Source organism: Pseudoliparis swirei, chromosome 21 (assembly GCF_029220125.1).
Source record: "Pseudoliparis swirei isolate HS2019 ecotype Mariana Trench chromosome 21, NWPU_hadal_v1, whole genome shotgun sequence".
Lineage (NCBI taxonomy): Eukaryota > Metazoa > Chordata > Actinopteri > Perciformes > Liparidae > Pseudoliparis > Pseudoliparis swirei.
Window position 1 is genome coordinate 11,034,129 of NC_079408.1, and position 20,309 is coordinate 11,054,437.

The 20,309-nt window shown below is 41.4% G+C and overlaps 1 protein-coding gene across 3 annotated transcripts in view; it reads right to left on the reverse strand.

Annotated features, from left to right (window-relative positions):
* Window positions 1-20,309, reverse strand: part of LOC130211694 (glucosidase 2 subunit beta-like) — a 97,704-nt gene that overhangs the window by 74,237 nt on the left and 3,158 nt on the right. For all 3 annotated transcript variants that reach the window (XR_008835145.1, XM_056442637.1, XM_056442639.1), the window contains exons 5-8: window positions 19,613-19,730; window positions 15,456-15,585; window positions 8,104-8,173; window positions 4,146-4,224 (exon numbers count right to left, since the gene is read on the reverse strand). Coding sequence is in view for 2 of the 3 variants with exons in the window: in XM_056442637.1 (XP_056298612.1) it covers window positions 4,146-4,224; window positions 8,104-8,173; window positions 15,456-15,585; window positions 19,613-19,730 (397 nt within the window). In the remaining variant the exon portion in view is untranslated. The remainder of the gene's footprint in view (window positions 1-4,145; window positions 4,225-8,103; window positions 8,174-15,455; window positions 15,586-19,612; window positions 19,731-20,309) is intronic.

The window sequence follows — 20,309 nt, forward strand, 5'->3', positions numbered from 1 at the left end:
CCGAAATCTGCCCCCTTGATATACATAGATATGAAAAAAATGTTTTAACTGAATACAAATGTGTTGGTCCCCCTCTGAAGTGAGATTTTTAAGTGTTGGCTGAAGCCAAATGTCAAACAGCCCAAACAGATGGTGTGAGGAGCCGGGCCGAGAGGCTGATCTCCGTTGGTAGTGAGCGACTCGGGGTGGGAAGGCAACGACAGGTGCCGGGTGTTTGTTTTCTGCGTATCAGAGGATGTTGTGAACATTAAGCGCTCAATGTTGTTGCCAAGACAGAACGGTGACGTCGCGCCGGGCGCGCTTGCTTTGCAGGTGTTTTCTGTCCCTGCGTGATGCTGTCAATCTGTCAAATACTATGACGGGAACAGTGACAGAAGGATACGTGGTATCGGGAAGGTTTTACATGTAATAATGTTCTTCTGACATTATGGATTTTTTTCTTTTTGGACTATTTTGGTCAAATACATTCAGAATTTCCCAGGGTCCAACATGACATATTCACAAATACTTGGTCAACTAATGAGAAGAATATCCAAAAGATATCCCCATCATTGGTCGTGTTGGCATTGTTACGATCTGGTTGTCTGTAACATTCTCTGGGAAGTGAAAGCCCAAAATGTATCTGCATTTACCGCTTAATGTCATAGGTCCCCCAAAGACAACAAAGAGGAGATTTTGTTGAGATTGTAACTTGAAAATGACTTCTGTGTTCAGTGACAACCGATTGTTTCATCGCTAAATACTTTATTACCTTCGCATTGAAAATGCGGAAGGTTATGTTTTGATCGCCGTGTATTTATTTATTTACTTGTATGCGTGTTACTCACATTTCACAAAAAGTATTAAACCGAATCGCATGAAATTTGGTGGGATGATTGGTTATTATCCGGGGACCATTTGATTAGATTTTGAGATCGATCGGGTCAAAGTCATGAAAAGGTCAAAATCTTCTTGAATCGCATGAAATTTGGTGGAATGATTGGTTATTATCCGGGGACCATTTGATTAGATGTTGGGATCAATCGGGTCAAAGGTCAAGGTCAAGGTCAAGATCATGAAAAGGTCAAAATCTTCTTTTTACCATAGCACGGTCCATTTTTATCCAATTGGCATGCAACTAATGCCAAAATGTTCATAATTCAATGCCCAATCTTGTGATATGTGAAGGTATGCGCTCTACCGAGTGCCCGTTCTAGTTTTATCTGTATTTATTTGTTTGAAGTACTCTTAAATCTGAAGTTTTAAAAAAATAGAAAATTGAACATTCAAATGGGATACGGTCAAAACCTACTAAATTAAAATGCAATTAAAGTGAGTGTTTAGTCAACTACTCAATATAAAACTAGTGTTACATCATACTAGTTTACAGCACATTAAGTAGACATCCAACCAGTTTGAATGAGAATAAAATATTACTTCAAAGCTGTTTCTCGTTCCATCAAGCACTGGATTTGAACATTGAGTGCTATTACCATACAGGGTTTCTAGAAGCTAGTTATTCCCTTTGTCCACGCACCACTACATCCCAGCTATACGGTCTTCCTTTCTGCCTCTTTACCGAATAATGAAAGATTTACATACTCACTAGCATGCGGTTATGGGGAATTCCCAACCACCCACGCACCAAAAATAATGGTCCTTTCCTCCACTTTGTTTTCTACCATCATCGCCACCAAAAGATGCTTGAACACCAACGGTTTCTCTCAGGGGATTTATTTTGTTCTTCTGTTAATAAAAACTATATTCAGTCGACTGATTAAGGGGCTTTGAAGGGAGGCGAGTGGGTAGTGGATGGATAAGTGAATTTCACCTCGGCACAAATGCCCATTTCTTGAGAGAAGGCAATTTCCTCAAGCTCTGTTCACCAGCACATAACTATAGTCCAAGCTTGGTCACACGTCAGTGCTCCCGAGAATGGATTGTTCTGCGGTTAATGACCAAAGAGAGGACAGTCCAATCTTTGCCAGAGTTAATTTAGTGCAAATGCTTCAGTTGGAGTATTGAAGTGATATCTGTCCAGGTCTCCATGCTTTGTTTAAAGTAGACAACTCAACAAGAATGGTGCAATTTATTTGACGAGACATTCTTCTTGAATACCTATGATTACCTTCTGAAAAGCAAATAAACTTGAATCTACATTAACAGTGGTTTCTACAGGAATAGAGGGCTATACTGTAACATCATGGTAGAATACCGAGGGGGCGCCGCATCAGAATATCCCTTTTCCCTCCCGAATGGAGAGCCTCCTTTGATCATCAAATTGTTCTCTTGAAAATCCTCTCTGTTCTTGAATTATCTGGCCCGCTGAAGTGTGTGATGGAAACCACATTTTACCACGGAGGCCAACGCTTCTTAAGAGAAAGGGGAAAAAGCAAAAGGGAACTTATAAAAAGGTGGGGGGAAAAAATAAAAATAAAGACGCAGCCTTATGCGAGTGGGACAGAAGAGTAATTACAACTGAGCATCGACGAGGAAATACCTTTAATTTTCCCATCCGTCCACATATACCGTGAGAAATGAACATGAAGACCCAGTGTTATTGCTTTCTCTCAACAACCTTGCTTTTCATCAACCTGAAAGGATTTGCTCGCATCCAGGTTATGCACCGAATGTGCAGCAACGTAATTGCAATATTAAAGTCGTCAGAAAGTGCATTTCTAAAATGGAAAACGCACAGGTGGCGATGGGAAATCGTGAGCTGGTCAGAGGAAAAGTGGTTCTCTTAATCCCGCCCAGTACACAGAATTAACTTCTCATGCGGTACAGCTGTTGCTGCCCTTGGACCTCGATTAAGGCGCCAACACAGGGCTGCTTGGCAGTTCTAATGCAAATTACATGTTAACTAATGTCAATGTCCCCCTGTTTAATTTGCCAGGCTTCATCGCCATTTGTTGTGGCTGCAGTTAAGTATACATTCTCATATTCATGCATATTTATACCTATTCATCTCCTTCGGATGCAGTTGAATTCATTATGAATGTCTTTCTGTTCGCCAGTAGAAAAACAACGGATTGTTCACGTTGCTCACAGCTCTGGTGCAGCTGAACATGTTTACGTTACATACTCCAAAACATTCAAACATTGGTCTCGTTACACATGTTCCAGACATTACGATTCGCAAGCCGATGCAACGTGAAGGCAAAACGTAATTTGTGAAAACATTTGAACACCTCTGTAAACACATTTACAACCTACGTCCTGCCCGGCAGTAGAAGAACCCAACGGATCTTTTTTTTTTTTTGTCGGTGCGGAAGTGTATGATTGCACATATCAATTGCAATTTACATTAGAAATAGGACGAGCGAGAAGAAGAGGAAAAATGTAGCTCTAGCCATTTTGTTTACAGACAGATATTTTTGATATTATGCTGCCTGGTAAGAGGGACACTCAACAAGTTGAAAGTGAAACCGACAGCCGCGCTCTCACACATTGCAGCTCAAGGGGAAATCACTGTTGGGGAACTGTGCTCATCCCGTTCAGAATTCAAATGAATTTGGAAAGGACCCTGTTGTACGAGCGGAGAACACAGTCGACAGACAGTCGACGCAGGCAAGAGACTGAAACCACAGAGGAGGCCGGGCAGATGGAGATGCATCGGCAATACGGCTAATATTGGATATCTCAAAGCATTTACATTAGATTCAGATCTGATTCATATTTACGTTAAACATCTGCATGTATGGATGATGGCTGTGGGGTGAGCTTTTAAAAAAAATTGATCTCACATACACAACTGTAAATACTCACTTGTACACCGACTGTGTATTGAGCTCCTTCCAAAAAAAAAGCACTATTCATCCCTGTAATATGTGCTGAGAGCTGTCCAGTTGTTTTAGGATATTACTAAGACATTCTAAAAAATATATATATCCTATTACAAGTGTTTATTGACCATAAGGAAAATATAGAATAGAAGCCTCCCTTATCCTTTGAAGGGTATTTACTCCAATAGAAAAGTGGACGGCTATACAGTTAGATGATAGACTGTGGATCACAAATAACTTGCGACACACTTTTTTTTTGTCAGGGAAACCAAGTACTTCAATGGCATGCCTGATTACACATGAAGGCCGTATCTCTCTGCACCGTTGGTGGCCCTGAGAACTCATCGGCAGAATGAACTGTATGAATAGCAGACAACTTACCACTGCTTCCTCCTCGGAGAGAACCCGCTGTTCATCATGGACAAGTGCCACTTTAGCCTGGACTTCATCCACGGTTACACTGGTGTGTACAAAAACGACAGATAACAGCCGTTAGTCTTTGTATTTTGGTACATTAACTAGGAATGTCATCCTACACTTACACATTAAAAAAAAGAAGTTAAAAAAACAAAACAATTTTTAATAGAATGCAGCTCAAAATGCGAGTTCCTGTCTTAGGATGAGCTGAATAAACACAATGCATTTTATATATTACCATTACTCCCAGTTTTAAATGTTTTTTTTATTAAAAACAATTGGTTGCTATGAACATGTCAAGGCCTTCAACGCTACAACCTTTAAACAATCGATGTATTCCAGAGCAACCGAGGGCCAGCAAAACATTTTGGACTCGTCGGAGGTGGTTGCAACAAAGGAAAAACTCAATAAAAAAAATAAACGGTTGTACTTTTGGACCCAAAGCCGCATCTTTTAGCTTCACAAAACACATGGGGTATGGTGCACGAGCTGTGTGGAGTTATCAAAGGACCAGGCGGGGCTCCTCTGGCTGTGACAGAATAAAGCAGCACCAGCTAACTCACTTTGAGACGCAAGCAAACGTTCCTGTTGTTTCCACTGATACGAGGGGAAGGAGAACACGACTTGATTGGGTGAGCTCATTCTTGGGCTTTGTCAACATTGCATTCACACAGTTCCCTCCATCCATTTAGCCCATTTACCTCCACATGGCAGAAAACACGACACAAAGCACAATCAAAACCGTTCACGCCACCTTTCATCCCGGAAAAACTTAGATCTTTTCTTAAAGCCACACTTCCCTGCTGTGGTCTTTCTCCGAGAGGTTCCATCTAAACCAACATTACTGAGCCGAGATAATGACTGGACCGGCAGGATCAATCCCGGGAGTCCATCAAAAGCGGAAGTGCGGGATAACATACAAAGCAAATAGCTTGTTCCACTACAGAGGATCAATGCCCGGGGTAAGTGCTAGAGAAAAACAATGGCTCCCTCTATTGTGAGGCGGCACAGAGACTGAAGAGCTCGTTGTTAAGAAAAATGGCTTTGGCTCCAATCACAGACGTCATTTATACACATAGATAATGGCATCTTAAAAAGGAGGTGCTTGGCAATGCAGTGGGGTTGACTGAGAGACAGTAATAGACATGGGGGAACTCACTCTTACACACATATACACTTATAATCTACAAAGCCCAACCTGTTTGTGGGCCTTTGGGAGGCTCCATCGTGGTTCATTTCCTGAAGCAGTTGGTGGACTCTATTTATAGGCCAGCATACTGGTACCAGTTAATCCTGCACTGGGCTGTCAACTGCCTGCCAGCTGGCACAGTGGCTTGTGTGTGTGTGTGGCGCTTGGGAAGGGATGAAATGATGGTGAGGAAGTTCACAAGCTACCTTAATGACCAACGCGTGAGGGAGATATTTTTCCCCACAGTACAAACTGATAGAAAGTTTCAGACGCATGTTTATTTTCTGCATGTGGAGGAAAACAATGTGTGAGTCTGCTAACCCACAAATCCCAGGAACAAGGACATTTCTACTTTGTTCATATTTGTTTCCAAATCCAATTATGAGGATAATCAACAGCAACTTGGCGTCCGTCATATTCCTTGATGTATTTTTCAGAGCGGATTCAAAAAGAAGGGTTGCTTTTTTGTTGTCGTCGTGAAGCAATTATTGGTGGCTAAATAGACATGGGGATGTGATGTGTTCACAGTATGAATGAGAGAACAATTATCCGAAAATCTGCATTAAAGATAATTAGCAATTCCAATCGGGTGGATTAAGAACGGGGTAGTGTTTTGCAAAGTGTCATTAGGGACAAAGCCAAGAGCTTCTTTTCCCTTTTATTTTAACAAGATAAAGAGTCTGCAATGTGCATGCTAATCCAGTTCAATGTCAGCAAATTTGCCTGGCAATGTGCAAGCGTCAGGTACACCGGTGACTTTGGACTCGCATTCATCACGACGGCAACTAAATCAAGCTCGACAGTTGGGCGAGCGAGCTGCAGAGACGTCCAAAGAAATGGTGATGTAGCATTCATAAACATAACGCTTTATTCAAATGGGCATCAATGCATGCCCGGCCTCGAGATGGCCGGCTCACCGAATCCCATCGACGGACTGAAAGAATGGCTGTATAGAAATAGGCGTCACTTGCAGATATTTCAACTTTAGTAATGCGTTTGTTTAAGCGCATTTCGCGAAGAGAGACGGCTCTGGGGATGGAGCGGATTGGAGTGGATGGATGGAGGGGATTGGGGGGGCAGAGGGGCTAAAGAGCGGTACAGGCACAGGAATGCATCAGTTGGCACATGGCCCCTCCCTGGAAGAAAGAAAATCGCTGCACAAGCACTTCGACTTCAAGGCAGCCATATATTTTATAGCGCTTTCAGTTTACTACGCCCAGGCCGGCTGCCTTTCTACGAGAATATGCCTGGTTAGCTTTAGCAGTATTGATTTTTTAAAAGTTTCCTTCAGGCGTGGTGTGGGAAGGTGAGAGTCGCTGGGGTGGGGATATCGGTGGAGAAGCCTGAAGTTGACAGCTTCTGGTTTTCTGCAAGCCTCCAGCAAATAGAAGCATCTCGCTTGGAGGCAAAATGGATGCCAGCCTCTTGAAACGCAGAGAAAGGTTAAACACCGCTCACGACAGCAAGTGAGTCAGCTTGGGTGGCTGGGGGGAAGCTGGGAGATTGGAATGGGGGGAGTGGGGGCTCTGTTGGGACTCAAAGATTAAACGATGTAATAAAGCAATGAAATGCTTTTTCAAGTTCGCTGGAGAACAAATAGGTGTAGAAGTTTCAAGGAATGCAATGTGTGCACTCAGCTCAGACTGATGAGGACTCGCTGCATCAGAAGTTAAGGGGGAACTAATGAGTGTTGTGCAGACACATGCTGGTGTGAAACTCAGGAAACACCCATTCATCTGAAAGCATGAGCAATAAAAGGTACTATAAACGCGAGAGCTAAAAATGTGTCTTTATTTTAAGCCAGTGGCGTTATAGATCTTTATCTCGCTCGTTTATGTTTCTTCACTTTTCACATTGGCAGGATTTCCATTGAGGACGATAAGAACATGAGTTATGTTGCCTCATGTGACATGGAAATATAGCCCCTTATCCACGTCGACAGAAACCACAGGTTTTATTCTTTCACATAAAAAGCTTTCACACACACACAGCTATAGAACTGGCCTAAAAGAGAGCTGCTTTTAATCTGGTGTGCACATGTATAGAATCAGCTGGAGGCTAATAAATTAAATCGGCACAATTCGTCATTGAAAAATCAACTCGAACGTAGATTCACAAGATTTCAGTCGAATATATTCATCAATAATGCTTGCTCATTTTAGAATGCAATGGTTGAACTACACAGTTTAGTAGAAGCACAGTGTTCAGGGACAGTAGATCTTTGATAGAAACGGCGCTACCACTGATTCATAAAGCCAGATTGGAAACCTTCAACCTTGATATTGTTTCCCCCTCACTCCCCAGCCTTCAAGCACTCTGGTAAAAAAAGATTTAAAATTTACAGTAGGAGGAGAAAAGCCTAAACTGAGAGCAAATATGCTTTAGGAATTTCTTTCGTGTTGGATTTCATAGCACTCTCAATACTGTGACAGAAACCTTTTCACCCTGGCAAGAGTGTATACAAATATCAGTGGTTGGTTTAAAACAATTTTTTTATTTTTTATCTGTGGATCCTTACATCTGAAAATCTTTGCCAACACAGCTTTGAAAACAAAATGTCTCAATTTGTATTAACATTTGAAGGCCGACACATAAAACATGAACATAATGTGGAGGGCTGTCATGGTGCCCTGAGTCATTTAAATGGGTTAGATTTGGGTAAAATATGAGCATGAAAACTGGAGCCACAAGGTTTGCAATAGTCAACGAAGAAAACATCTGCATGTTAATTACCTTCCATCTTTATTGCTGTCCAGTAACTGGAAAGTGCTGGTTACTGTGCTGTTCTGACATTTAAAAAGACCTAAAAGGAAAAATTATATCTGGTTAATGAGACATGACCTGATAGTTTTAAGACACAACATTCTAGCTGATCATCTTATAAGCACAATTAGTCATGAATGAAGAAGTCATATTTTCCATTAAAAAGCTATGTTGCGTTTTAATCGACAATCACTGCTATAAATCTGATCCAACTAATTGCAAACTGAGAGGTGGGGATAGAAAAAAGGAAAGAGTTGGAGTTGGTTTAAAAAGAATCTGGGGAGTGTTGGCCAATCAGACGAGGAGTCAGTCACGCTGTGCAAGACCATGGTTTCCCTTTAGAAGTAAAAAAAAGAGTCCAGAATGCAATCAGGAGGCTTTGTGCTGTAACGGCTGGTATGACAGTGATTTCCCTATTTTCCATTCATATTCACAGGCAGATGAAAAGGGGACCCAACAAAAAAAAAGAAATCCTCAACCCCCTTTCCAGCGAGCATGTGACCCCAACTGATTCATTTTGTGCATCGTATTCATCCGAGTGGGAGGGAGAGGAAGTTCTCTTATGCTCGGCACTAAGCATCTCCCTCATCATCAGCAGAACGGAGAATGTAAATGGGCAAACTGATTGGCCCCTCAGTATGGGGAAAAGCACTTTACATAATACTAATTGCACATCCGCCACAATTACCTTTCCGTACTAATTACAGAAAAGCTAATTGTGAAATTAGCATTTTTTTCCATTCCCAGTGTACAGTAGAGTGCCTGGGTTGAGTGCGTGCTGTAAAAAAAACCTAAAAAAAACTAAACCCCAGCTCATAAATGCAGCATGACAAAAATGAACCTTTAATTCATATTCATAAAGCCATGTTGTTTTGGGGGGATTTAAGTTTAAAAAGATTGCACACCCCTTCTCGGCAACAACAACATGAACGGAGGCAGATTCCTCACCCCTGTTGTTGACTCCTCAGCCAAGGGGGGAAACAAGGTTTGCTAATATTCTTCTGCAACACACACAGCATCTGTCACATTAGTGGCCTATTCTTTTGTTTGAACGGCGCTCTGTTCCCAACCTAATGCTTGACGTTCTCGACCCGTTCTCTAGTCTCTGCCTCGCAAATAAATTAGTGCACAAAAGAGGAAGAGAAATTGGTCTCATCCCTCCCTCTACTGCAGAGCTGCAGCTATGAAGAACAACTATAAGCAGGATAGATGGAGAGGGGAGGGGAGGGAGGCAAAGGAAGAAAAAGATAAGAGTGTGTGGGGAGGGGGAGGGGTGGTAAAAGGTAAGAGGAAGAGTGGAGTAGAATGTGGAAAATATGTGACGAGAGTAGGAGGGCGGGAACAAAAAAAGAAGAAGAAGGGAAGGAGGTTCAAGACATTGGCTTTTTAGGCCGATGGCACATATAAGGGGCTATGTTTACTAATGGACCCCATCACTCATCCACCCATGTTGCCCTGGCGATAGCGCAGCATACTCGTAAAATAATAGAGGAACAAAGAACAGAGAAAATGGAACACATCAGCAGGAGCCGGCAGATCTACGCCTCGGCTGCAGACGGTGTTCTCCACAAAGAGCTTCCTTTGTTGTTGTAAGCTGTGCACTCCAAGGCTCACATAACACACATCCGCTTGTTTTTATACAGGACCAGCAATATTTTGAGGCAGAACTCTTTCCGAGGGGGGGAAAAAGCTCTGAGATGGAGATGTACCAAAAGACTGCAGGTGTTGTCCTGACCTTTATTTTTCTAAGAACAGCAGATACTGTAAATATAAGGATAGAATGTGCCAATAAGTGTTTTAGGCTAAACGGTGCATCAGATGGAGCCAGTTTACCGAGTGACTCATGCTGCGTCACATTCAGAAAGCACTGCAGCACTAGAAGGACAAAATCAATTGCTTACTCATTTAAATTTGATCAGAAACGTAGAGTTGTGATTAAAGTTGTTGAGCCAATTGCCTTATTCGGTCTTCGTTGCCTAGGTGCTGAGCCTATAGAGCGGATATCAGACAGAAATCACAAGTGAGACACTTTAATGTGCCAAATTCACATTATCATCACAATGTTAGCCATTAAGATATTTTGTCATTCAACTTTTGATTTTTGTTTTGTGGACACACAGTACATATGAACCAAATTCTGTACAGGAGCAGAACAATCCACTATTAATACTAAAGATAACAATAGCAGTGACAAAACTAAATACAACTATTTTATTAAATAAAAGCTTACTAAATGACCCGGGGGTTAAGGACCTTGAACTGCAAAGTCCCTAGTTTGCTGCTGGCTGGGGACGTTGTTAACCTTTGTCTCTACCATCTTCTATCTCATAAAACCGTAAAACACAAATATATGTCAAACATAGAAAATGTAAACGCATATATAATATTCACTGAAATAGATTGTATGATCAACTGTATTAAAGGAAATTGAAAGCAATGAAAAAAGTATCTTATAGTCGCGTGTAACCACACATATACATAGATATATATATACATATATATATATATATATATGGAAATTTCAGACAAATGTCTTTGTATATTCGCGTGGAACCATATGTTATATATATATATAAATATGGTTCCACGCGAATAGACACCAAACACATCTGGAGGAAATGCGTTGATTTAACGCGCTGTTCAAGCAAAATGGAGGCATGCTACAAATTTCTAAAATTCATCAAGACGTTGCCAAACAGATGGCGTGAATGGTGCTCTCTCCAGTGCCAATACGGAACATTTCAAAAGGTATCTTCCAATAAGGCAAACCCTCACCACACTCAACCAATCCAGAAGCTCCACCCACTGACATTTGCATATTGAGATACGAATACGGCGCCAAAATAATTGGGACAACCAGAGCAGGTGTGAACTGAAGAGGCCTGTGAACAGATTTTATTATCAAGATAACTTATTGCACGTTTTTATTAGGAGTAAATTGTGTCTTTGGATCATCACGTCTTATTTGTTCAATATTGGCACTTTATTGTGAAATACTTCGATACCTCTCGGCCTCTGCTAATAATTAGTCAGATTATGTCAAAATCAGTTATAATCTTCCCTGACAACACCAGTAATTATCTCCCTTAGGCGAAGATATGGTAGGGGAATAGATAAGCTTGTGTTATTCTCTCCCAAACCTTCTTATACCAAATGAATGCCAATGTGGTTTACTTATACATCAACATGTTACCGTCGGTTGCTTAACACCATCTGACCAGAACAAGTTGCTGCGCTGGAGTTATGAGTCGCTAATGATCAAACAATTCAAAAGGGGATGGCACACTTTCATAACTCAAAGTGGGATATCTGACGATGTCCTGACTTCTCTGCTCTGCTGGGGAAATGAATGAACTCACATCACTGGATATGACATCATCGAATCTTTATGCTTGGCTACGGTTCTTAGAAAACCAGTGTAGATGCAATTGCTAATGGAAATTGCTCGATTCTAAATGGATGAACAATGAGTTGTGCCCATATTTGACACAGCAGTTACATTATTATTTTCTATTTTGTTCATACATAATGTTCAGTTTATCTAAGAAATTAAGAAACATGAATCTTAATTTTTTTTAAAGCATTTTTAGTGATTGGCTGGTTTGGCTGCTGCGGCATCCTGCCATCTCATTGATGTTATAAGATGAGGACATCTGACGTCTAACTCGTGTACCTTTGGAAACATGAACAGGGAGGTGGAATGCAAGAGAAATGCCAGAGAAAATCAGGTCAACCGCTGGATTAGTGATGAAATCTCCTCAAACTGTGGGTGAACCCTGAGACGGTGGAGCGTTGCATCCTGGGACGTACCATTAAAGAGAGTCACAGACATGCATCCAATGTGTTATTATGAGAGGATCATATCAAATAAACATCAGAGAAGGAAGAGACCTCCATGTGAACCCAAAGCTTATTGAGGCTACATGTATTTATTTTTAATATTTTAATAGTATGTGCATTATTAATTGGACTGTGTAACAGTATCACACTGCATCCTAATATAGCACCTGCTCATTGTCCTGTTACAGTACACTAAATCAATGAACTCTGGAATATAATTTTCTCATGAAATGGGGAAACTCAAACTGTAACATTCAATATCTCCAAGTCGTCCATGTATTGTTTCAATCTACCAAAAAGCACCGCCATTTCCTTTGAGGGTACAAATAACCTGGCCCTCTCAAACTTCTCAATCACGGCGCATGAAGCCCAGGAGACGTGTTTGAGCGACGGCAGCCGTAAAGAGGAAAGACCGTTAAGTTCTACTTTGCCGCCTCAGCTGCTCGTTCTTCTGGCGTTTCCTTCCTATTCTGACAGGTCATGAAAACAAAGACAAGACCCTCGTGAAAAGAAAAGACAATCGTTCTCTTTCATGTGATATTTATTTGACATAACTCAAGATTTGTCCCCATGGTTCTTCTGTCATTTAAGAATTTTTTTAAAAGGTATAATTAATAGTGGGGAAGCACTTCAAATGTGCACGACGTGTTTTGACGATATATTTTATGAGTGAATGGTGGTGAAAATAAGTCGGAATCGGATGTAAAGATTATTAATTGTTGGTCCTCTAGCTTAATAATAATTTGACGTAATGGCAAAATTCAAATATTTTAAAGAGCAATAAAAATATTACGGAGAAAACGGTGGCCGTTTACTTTGTGATATTTTGAGACTTTTTGAAGACCTTTGTAATCCAAGAAACTCGAGATTTGGAAAGCCCAGCCGATTCAAAGTTGACTTGAATAAAGCTGTGGTGTTACTGTATAGACGTGTAAAAACGCTACTGGCAAGAAACGACATTTCTAACTAACGCGAGTGATCTCCAAGCGACAGTCGACAAATCCATTTCAATGGAGCTATGAACCGACGTGCGACACCTCTCATTGAGTGACGGCGCCACGAATTGAGCTGGTGTCGACTTATGACGAGTCAACCAATAACGCTTTTTTTTCTTCACCATGTTACAAACCATCTAAAAAAAAAAAAACGCCGTGAGAGTTCCCAGTGGTATTCAACAACATAACCACATCAACAACAGCTTGGGCCATGCATTAGCCAGATCGCATTAAAACAAAGAATACAGATCTAAAGACGTTACACATTGAGAAAATACTTCACTTGCACACTCTGCTTTTTTTTTTTCTTGACTCAAACAAAATGTGCATTAAAGCAGTATCAACTTGCAACCCTAAAATTATAACAATTAGGCGAGCCGGGGTGCCATAAAGCTTTTCCTGTTGGCAGATTAATAGTGCTGATTCACTCAAATTAAAGTATCAATCAACATGTAAATCCATAGGTTGCAGGCAGGATAAATGCTAAATAAGCCCTTCAGTGGCTAGAACTTTCCTTTATTCAGCAGATTTGACGGTATCGGTTTACCGTAAGCTCTGGGGACATATGGTGCTATCGGTGGTATAATACGTGACCCCATCCGGTTTGACCCCCTGATGATTGGCGCGGCGGCGCTTATCACTCCGCGGGTCATGGCGGACAGAGGAAGCGATCAAAGGTCTGGGTGCACTTTCAAAAAATTGAGCGGCGGTGCAGAAAAGTGCAATCTTACTCCTCAGTGTTGCTTGTAGGGGGGGAACAACAGCGGATGAAAGATTACAAGCGCGATCACTTTAATAGTGCTAGCATTAGCACAACAACAACGCTTCCTCCCTGGTGCGAGTTGGAGACTTGCCTCCGACTGACCCGACACGAAGGTTTAGCCCTAGTTTTGACTTGCCCAACGTTTTTTCTGTGTTGAATATAAGCAGACTACGACGTTGTGATTCTTCTTGCACTCTATGTTACTTAAATTGTATGGCAGGTAGCATATAAACAGAGTGCAAAGAGTAGGAGATGACCCACAGCCCTAACCCTAATTACCAATTCCCAGAGAGTCGTCGCCGTAACTGTCGACAAACGCAAAAAATGGATGTGGGCTGTCAGCTGCTACAAAAAAAAAGCTGGATGTTAGAATTCTCTCAGGCCTGCCTGACCATCTTGTGGTCTCCTTGATGTCAAAACGCGGAATTCTCTTTATCTCATGGTGGAGAGATTTGGAGCAATATCCTGCAATACAGGGCATTCTTGGACGGAAGCGTGCCAAAAGCCTGTTTGAGGAAAACTCAAAAAGCATGATATCCTATTCAGCACACAGAAGCCAGCGCACCCACGCACAATAAAAGCCTCGATGGAAAGCCAACTTGGACAAGACTCGCAAACACGGACATGAAAATGGATTGATGGTTGTTCCGCCCTGAAGATGAGCAGTAATGGAAGCAAAGAATGAGAGACGTGAACATGAGGGGGGTCGGTGACGTCTGGCAAAGGTCAGCTGGCACAGTGGGAAGCATGATGGACGTTTGCTCGGAGGAACCGGCAAAGTCACATGACCTTTATTGCGATCCAAACTTCAACTTGAGGGCCAGTTTGATACTCGACAATCAATTGGCAGCATTTCATGGCATCAGAGAAGAGCATGAAAAGCATGACAACAAAGCATTAAAAAGCAGTCAAAAGACCCTTGTTTGGTGCATTTTGTTTGGTAGATTGAAATTCAAAAACTGGATGTGTGTTCGATACAAATGAAAAGACATATTAGATCTCCAGCTCTTGCTTAACCCTTGTGTTGCCTTCGGGTCATTTTGACCCGATTCATCATTAACCTCCTGTCGTTGGGTCAATTTGACCGATTCAATGTTTAATGTCGGTGTTCTTTTTTCTTCAACACAAACAAACAAAGTACATACACTTAAAACTGGAAAACAATATTAATTCTAATAATTTTCTGGACACACACACACAGGTGATGACTAAATCATTATGGACTTTAGTGAAAAAAAAAAATGATTGAGCCAATTTCCTATCCAACTTTCTGTACATTCACATACGCAAGTCTGAGCGGCAGTAAAATGCTGAGGCAGCTATACTATACTAGTGCTTGGAGCGATAAGGGAATGTTCCTGTGAGTCATAAGCAACGACTCTCTGATGGTTTGAGGAAGGGAAAAGGAGAGCTGTGGGACTGCAATATGCTGTTGTTCAGCACTTTCCTAGTGCATTTATTTCAATGGCACAGGCATCTGTATTTAACCCTTCCAGCGGTTTCTGATGTTCTACCATTCGTCATCCTGACGATCCGGCCAGAGGAGCTAAGGGCAATTTACTTTTGTTCATTGTCAGGCCGAGTTGAAATAAAAAGGACGCTGCCCTGTGGCAGCCGCACAATGACCTATGATCTACAAACTGAAGCAATTCTGTGGATTGAGCAAATTGCTTTGAATGGACTCAAACCAAATCCTGGCGGGTTATAGGTGGCAAGACACTTACTGCTGTCCCCTGCTTCCAGCGCCTTTAATGTTTGCTCTTTGAGTCGGTCGGCCTCATGTTTCTTCCTTCGGTGTTCTTCTAATTTGATCTGGAGGTCCTCGGCGACCTGCTGAAGCTCTCTGAGCTGAGCCTGAAGAGAGACAATAGAGACAAAAACAACATCATCATCATCACCTTCATCCTATTCAATTACAGTTCGAGCGCAGAAGGTCAGTTTTCTAGATTACAGTCAGTCATTGTGCAATAAACTACACGCAAGCAAGTTGACGTTCTGATTAAGATTAAGTTGACCAAAAGCCACCAAAAATAATTAAAAGGCCTTTATTGTCTCAAGATTCCGGTCATTCTGTTTTAATCAAACCACCTGTGTCCTTTCCCACACCCACCGCATATAACCATACAAGCGATTTAACACGTTTTTAAGAGCAGTCTCTTTTCGTAGCTCATCTTTCTTTCAGTATCAGTATATCTACACTACCGTTCAAAAGTTTGGGGTCACTTAGAAATGTCTTTATTTTTCAAAGGAAAGCACTGTTTTTTCAATAAAGATAACATTAATCAAAAATACACACTATACATTGTTAATGTGGTAAATGACTATTCTAGGTGGAAGTGTCTGGTTTCAAATGAAATATCTCCGTAGGTGGATAGAGGCCCATTTACAGCAACGATCACTCCAGTGTTCTAATGGTACATTGTGTTTGATAATCACCTTAGAAGACTAATATCCGATTCGAAAACCCTTGTGCAATTATGTTAGCACAGCTGAAAACAGTTATGCTGGTGATATAAGCTATACAACTGGCCTTCCTTTGAGCTTGAAGTTTGAAGAACAAAATTAATACTTCAAATATTAATCATTATTTCTAACCTTGTCAATGTCTTGACTATATTTTCTATTCATTCGATGAATAAAAGTGAGTTTTCATGGAAGACACAAAATTGTCTGGATGACCCCAAACTTTTGAACGGTAGTGTACCTGCAGACAACGAGCCCATGTATTCACTCAAACCTGTACGACAGCGGTCAGGCCTGCACAACGGACTATTTAAATCACTTGCGTCAGGAGGTGTTGCCGTCACAGCAAATATGACAGCTTTTGACAAACAAGCATCACCCATCATTACTCTCTGTAATGGACCAATTAATATGAAAGAGCAGCAGCTCCTTGTTTGCATGTGTGTGTGTGTGTGTGTGTGTGTACCACCTTACGATCTTTCCTCAGAGACTCTCATAATACAGTGATGGATTCTGCTGGGTTGGGATAGGGATGACTCCCTTTCTAGGCCACACTGCTTGCTTAGCCACCTTCAGTCGGCTGCAGTGATTTATGGGCTCCATTTTCAGCTAACGAAAACATATTCACTTGTGAAAAACACCCAAAATATGTAAATGTCTCCTCTACAGTGTTGAAATACTATTTTGGTAATAGAACAGCAAAAACTAATGCACAAAGTATTCGTCTTTCTACAAACTCGGGTTTTATAATTAATCTAAAACTCTATTGAGATGAATATGTATGACATATTCATCTGAATATTTCTATTGGCGTGTGTAAAACATGTTTGTTCCAAAAGATCAACTCTGCTGTATTACAGTGTGAACAGAAGAAGCAACAACACTCGGACAAAACATTATAAAAAAGGATTCAAGAACAGCAAACCCTGCACATCATTCCCTGATGTAAAATGTACAATTAACGAGTGGGCAGAAAGATAATGCCGAACCTCCTAAAAGCACATTTTATTGAATAGCGTTTAGTATTCAATTAGCAGCAGCAGTTGGTCCTCGAGCGTACGCTGCTGACACGCTACATTCAGCTCCCATTGTAAAAAAAAAAAAAAAGGCTTCGAATGTTATTTTAAAGTTTTCCGGCATCCTGTTTCTTCAACAGCGGATTCTTATTTAACCCTGGAACCGCAGGAGGAGTTCACTTTCGAGTCATTGTGTAAGGCTTCCGAGACAAGGCCCCCGAGGTAACCCTGCCATATCGACAAAGACACGGCGAGAGGAGAGGATCACATTGTGCAGCGGGGCCACGAGGGCCGGGTGACACCGCAGCCTCGATCTGCCAATCAGCCGCCGCTGAAGAGGACGTGGAACAAAACAAGAAAAAAGAAGAAGCGAGGGGAGAGCGCCGGGTACACACTCGGAGACCTTCAGCTGGCAAATCAGACATGCGTGAGACGGCATTGTGTGCGTGCGATAACAAGTGTCCTTCAGTCAAATTCTCCCGAGTCGAACAAGTGCTTTCTTTGTTCTGGTGTCTTACATCACAAGCAATATACGTTTAAACAAGTCTGACAGTCTTGAAATGTTCTTTCCCCCAACAGGACTGTGAAGTGCTTCGGAATACCTTGAGATGAACTGAGGTCTCACATCAATGGTCAACGCAGGTTTGAGGGCAGCATGAGACCTCAAAGAACTGTCGAAATGACATGGACTACATGTCGGTACGCCGATCTTATACTTTACTGTTTCCATTACTAAAACAAACAAGGAATGATATCTGGTGGAGCTATTAATTTGGTGTTCGTATTTATTTTATCGAAAAGTAGTATTGTTTAATCATTCAGGTTGTTTGCTTATTTAGGTTAGATGTTTTGATATGTTAGAATAGCTTTTTCTTGTGATAGTTTTTAGTTTAGTTTAATTCGTTGTTGTTGTTTGGATATATTTAGTCTTTTGATTTTTCATTTGTTGGCTAATTGGGTAACACTGTGGGCACCTGTGGTTATATGTAGGAGTAGGCAGGTACAGGACCAGCATGCACCTGGGTAGGCCGATGTTTTTTTTACCAGTGCAGGAGCGGCAGCGTTAGGAGTTCCTTTGTTTTTTGTTGTTGTTTTTTTCTAGTTCAATAAATTATCAGAAAAACATAATCCTGAATAGACAGCGCTTTCTTTTGGCTGCGTGAACCACAAACCCCACACGGTGCGTCAGTTTCAACTTGATTTATGTTTGTTTGGGAATTATTGGACAAATGGCCACGACGATATCTTTACATGTGCAACAGACAGTAGGTGAGTGAGGCTGACCGTCAAACAGCGTGGAGACGACCATTTGTAATTCTCGAATTAAGAGAATGCATTAAGTAATGAACTGCACCAATAAATAGATCCAACGAACATCTAAAGAGATCCTCCGCTGCAAAATGTACCAATTTAATTTGGGCTCCAGTTTCTAATTTGTCCGAGTGCTCGTTGAACGAGCAAACGGAAACTGTGAAGTAGTTTCTGGACGCTCGATAAAAAGGAGCATGTTGATTCAAGAAGGGCTTGATCACCAAGGTACTTGTGCCAATTTACCCCCAACCATTTACTCCTTACTGTTTTAGAGTGATGCAAATGAAGCATAGTTTCAGCAGGTGTTTGGCGGGTGGAGAACATGATTTGTTTGGGTTATAAATGACTAAAAAATAGAATTGTTTGGATAGGAGACGTGAGACATTTAGAATATAATCATACACTGATATGTTTGTGATACTAAAATGAGAGGACGCTGGTTAAGAAATGGCCTCAATTCATCAACTATGCAGGGAATTAGCTTGCAGTTGGAATTTTAGAAACAGTGAACTCATCACGCTGACATGGCAGAAACGAACTGCAACAGGCCAGTGATGAATATGCAGGCTACAGGCGACACACTTTGCACCCTAGTGGGAGGGGCAATAGGCTACAGGTAAAGAACTGTTGTACCCTGTACCCTTTATGTTCTCACAAAAATATACCGAGAATATCGGTAATATGTGATTAATCATGATTAATCCACAGAAACCTGTGATTAACCTGATTAAAATTTTTAATCGTTTCACAGCCCTAGTTTTTATGTATTATTGATCATGCACACAACATTTTTGCTTTAGTATTGCGTAATAAACTTAGTTTTTCTAATGTTTCTCAACAATAAAGGGTCATCTGTTTAATGATTTAGGGATTAAGTGAAAATATATAGGCCGCCATACACTATATATATATATATATATATAGACCACTAAATGAACCGTGTGTACATTCTGGGCAGGTCAAGTGAAAGTCATTTGTTTTCTCACAACAGAAACAGGATAAAGGTTTTTCGGGAAAACCGTGATGAGTATCCTCTCGTAGTACTACAAGCCACAGCGTAGCAGTTACTTCAGCAGTTACTTTCAGTGTACCTGTTTTTCTCTCCAGAGCAGCACTCCCTCCTCAATCAGTTGCTGCTTGAGTTGCAAACCCTCGTCTAAGGTCCTCATCTGACCCTCCACGTATGCTCTCTCTCTCTGTCCCAAATTCCTGGAGGAGAGAGAGAGAGGGAGGATGTCTCATCATTACAGAGAAAACAGCGGCCACCCACCCATTCTATGGTCATTGAGATGGCGCAATTGAGTTTTTAAGGGCCCACAATGCAACGGGAAGCCGAATGGGGAAAATAGAAGAGTAAATAAGACGGGAGCTGATGCTCTGTGGCTGAACTAAATTGTTTTTGAAGTCTGGCAAACACGATAGAAGTGCGGACCTTGTGAAAACATAATGAGATATACTCTGCTTGTATGTGGTTTAGAGGCGAGAGGCAGTCACTGAAAACACAGAGGACTGTCAACAAAAGAAGTGGGTTACCTTATTACAAGTTACATTCACACAGCGGGGGAGCGTCAAAGTATAGTCAATCTGTGCATCTCAGATAAGCTGATAAACATGACCCGGCAGGGGCCTGCATTTATTTATTTGCAGACCTACCATCTATGCAGTGTGCAATTTATATCACATAGAATTAATTATCTGCACGAAAAACATATCAGGGTCGAGTTATTGAGAGTTCAATTTACAGTGTGAAAAAGGGTAGGGAGTCAGAAACCAGCGTATCAAGGATCA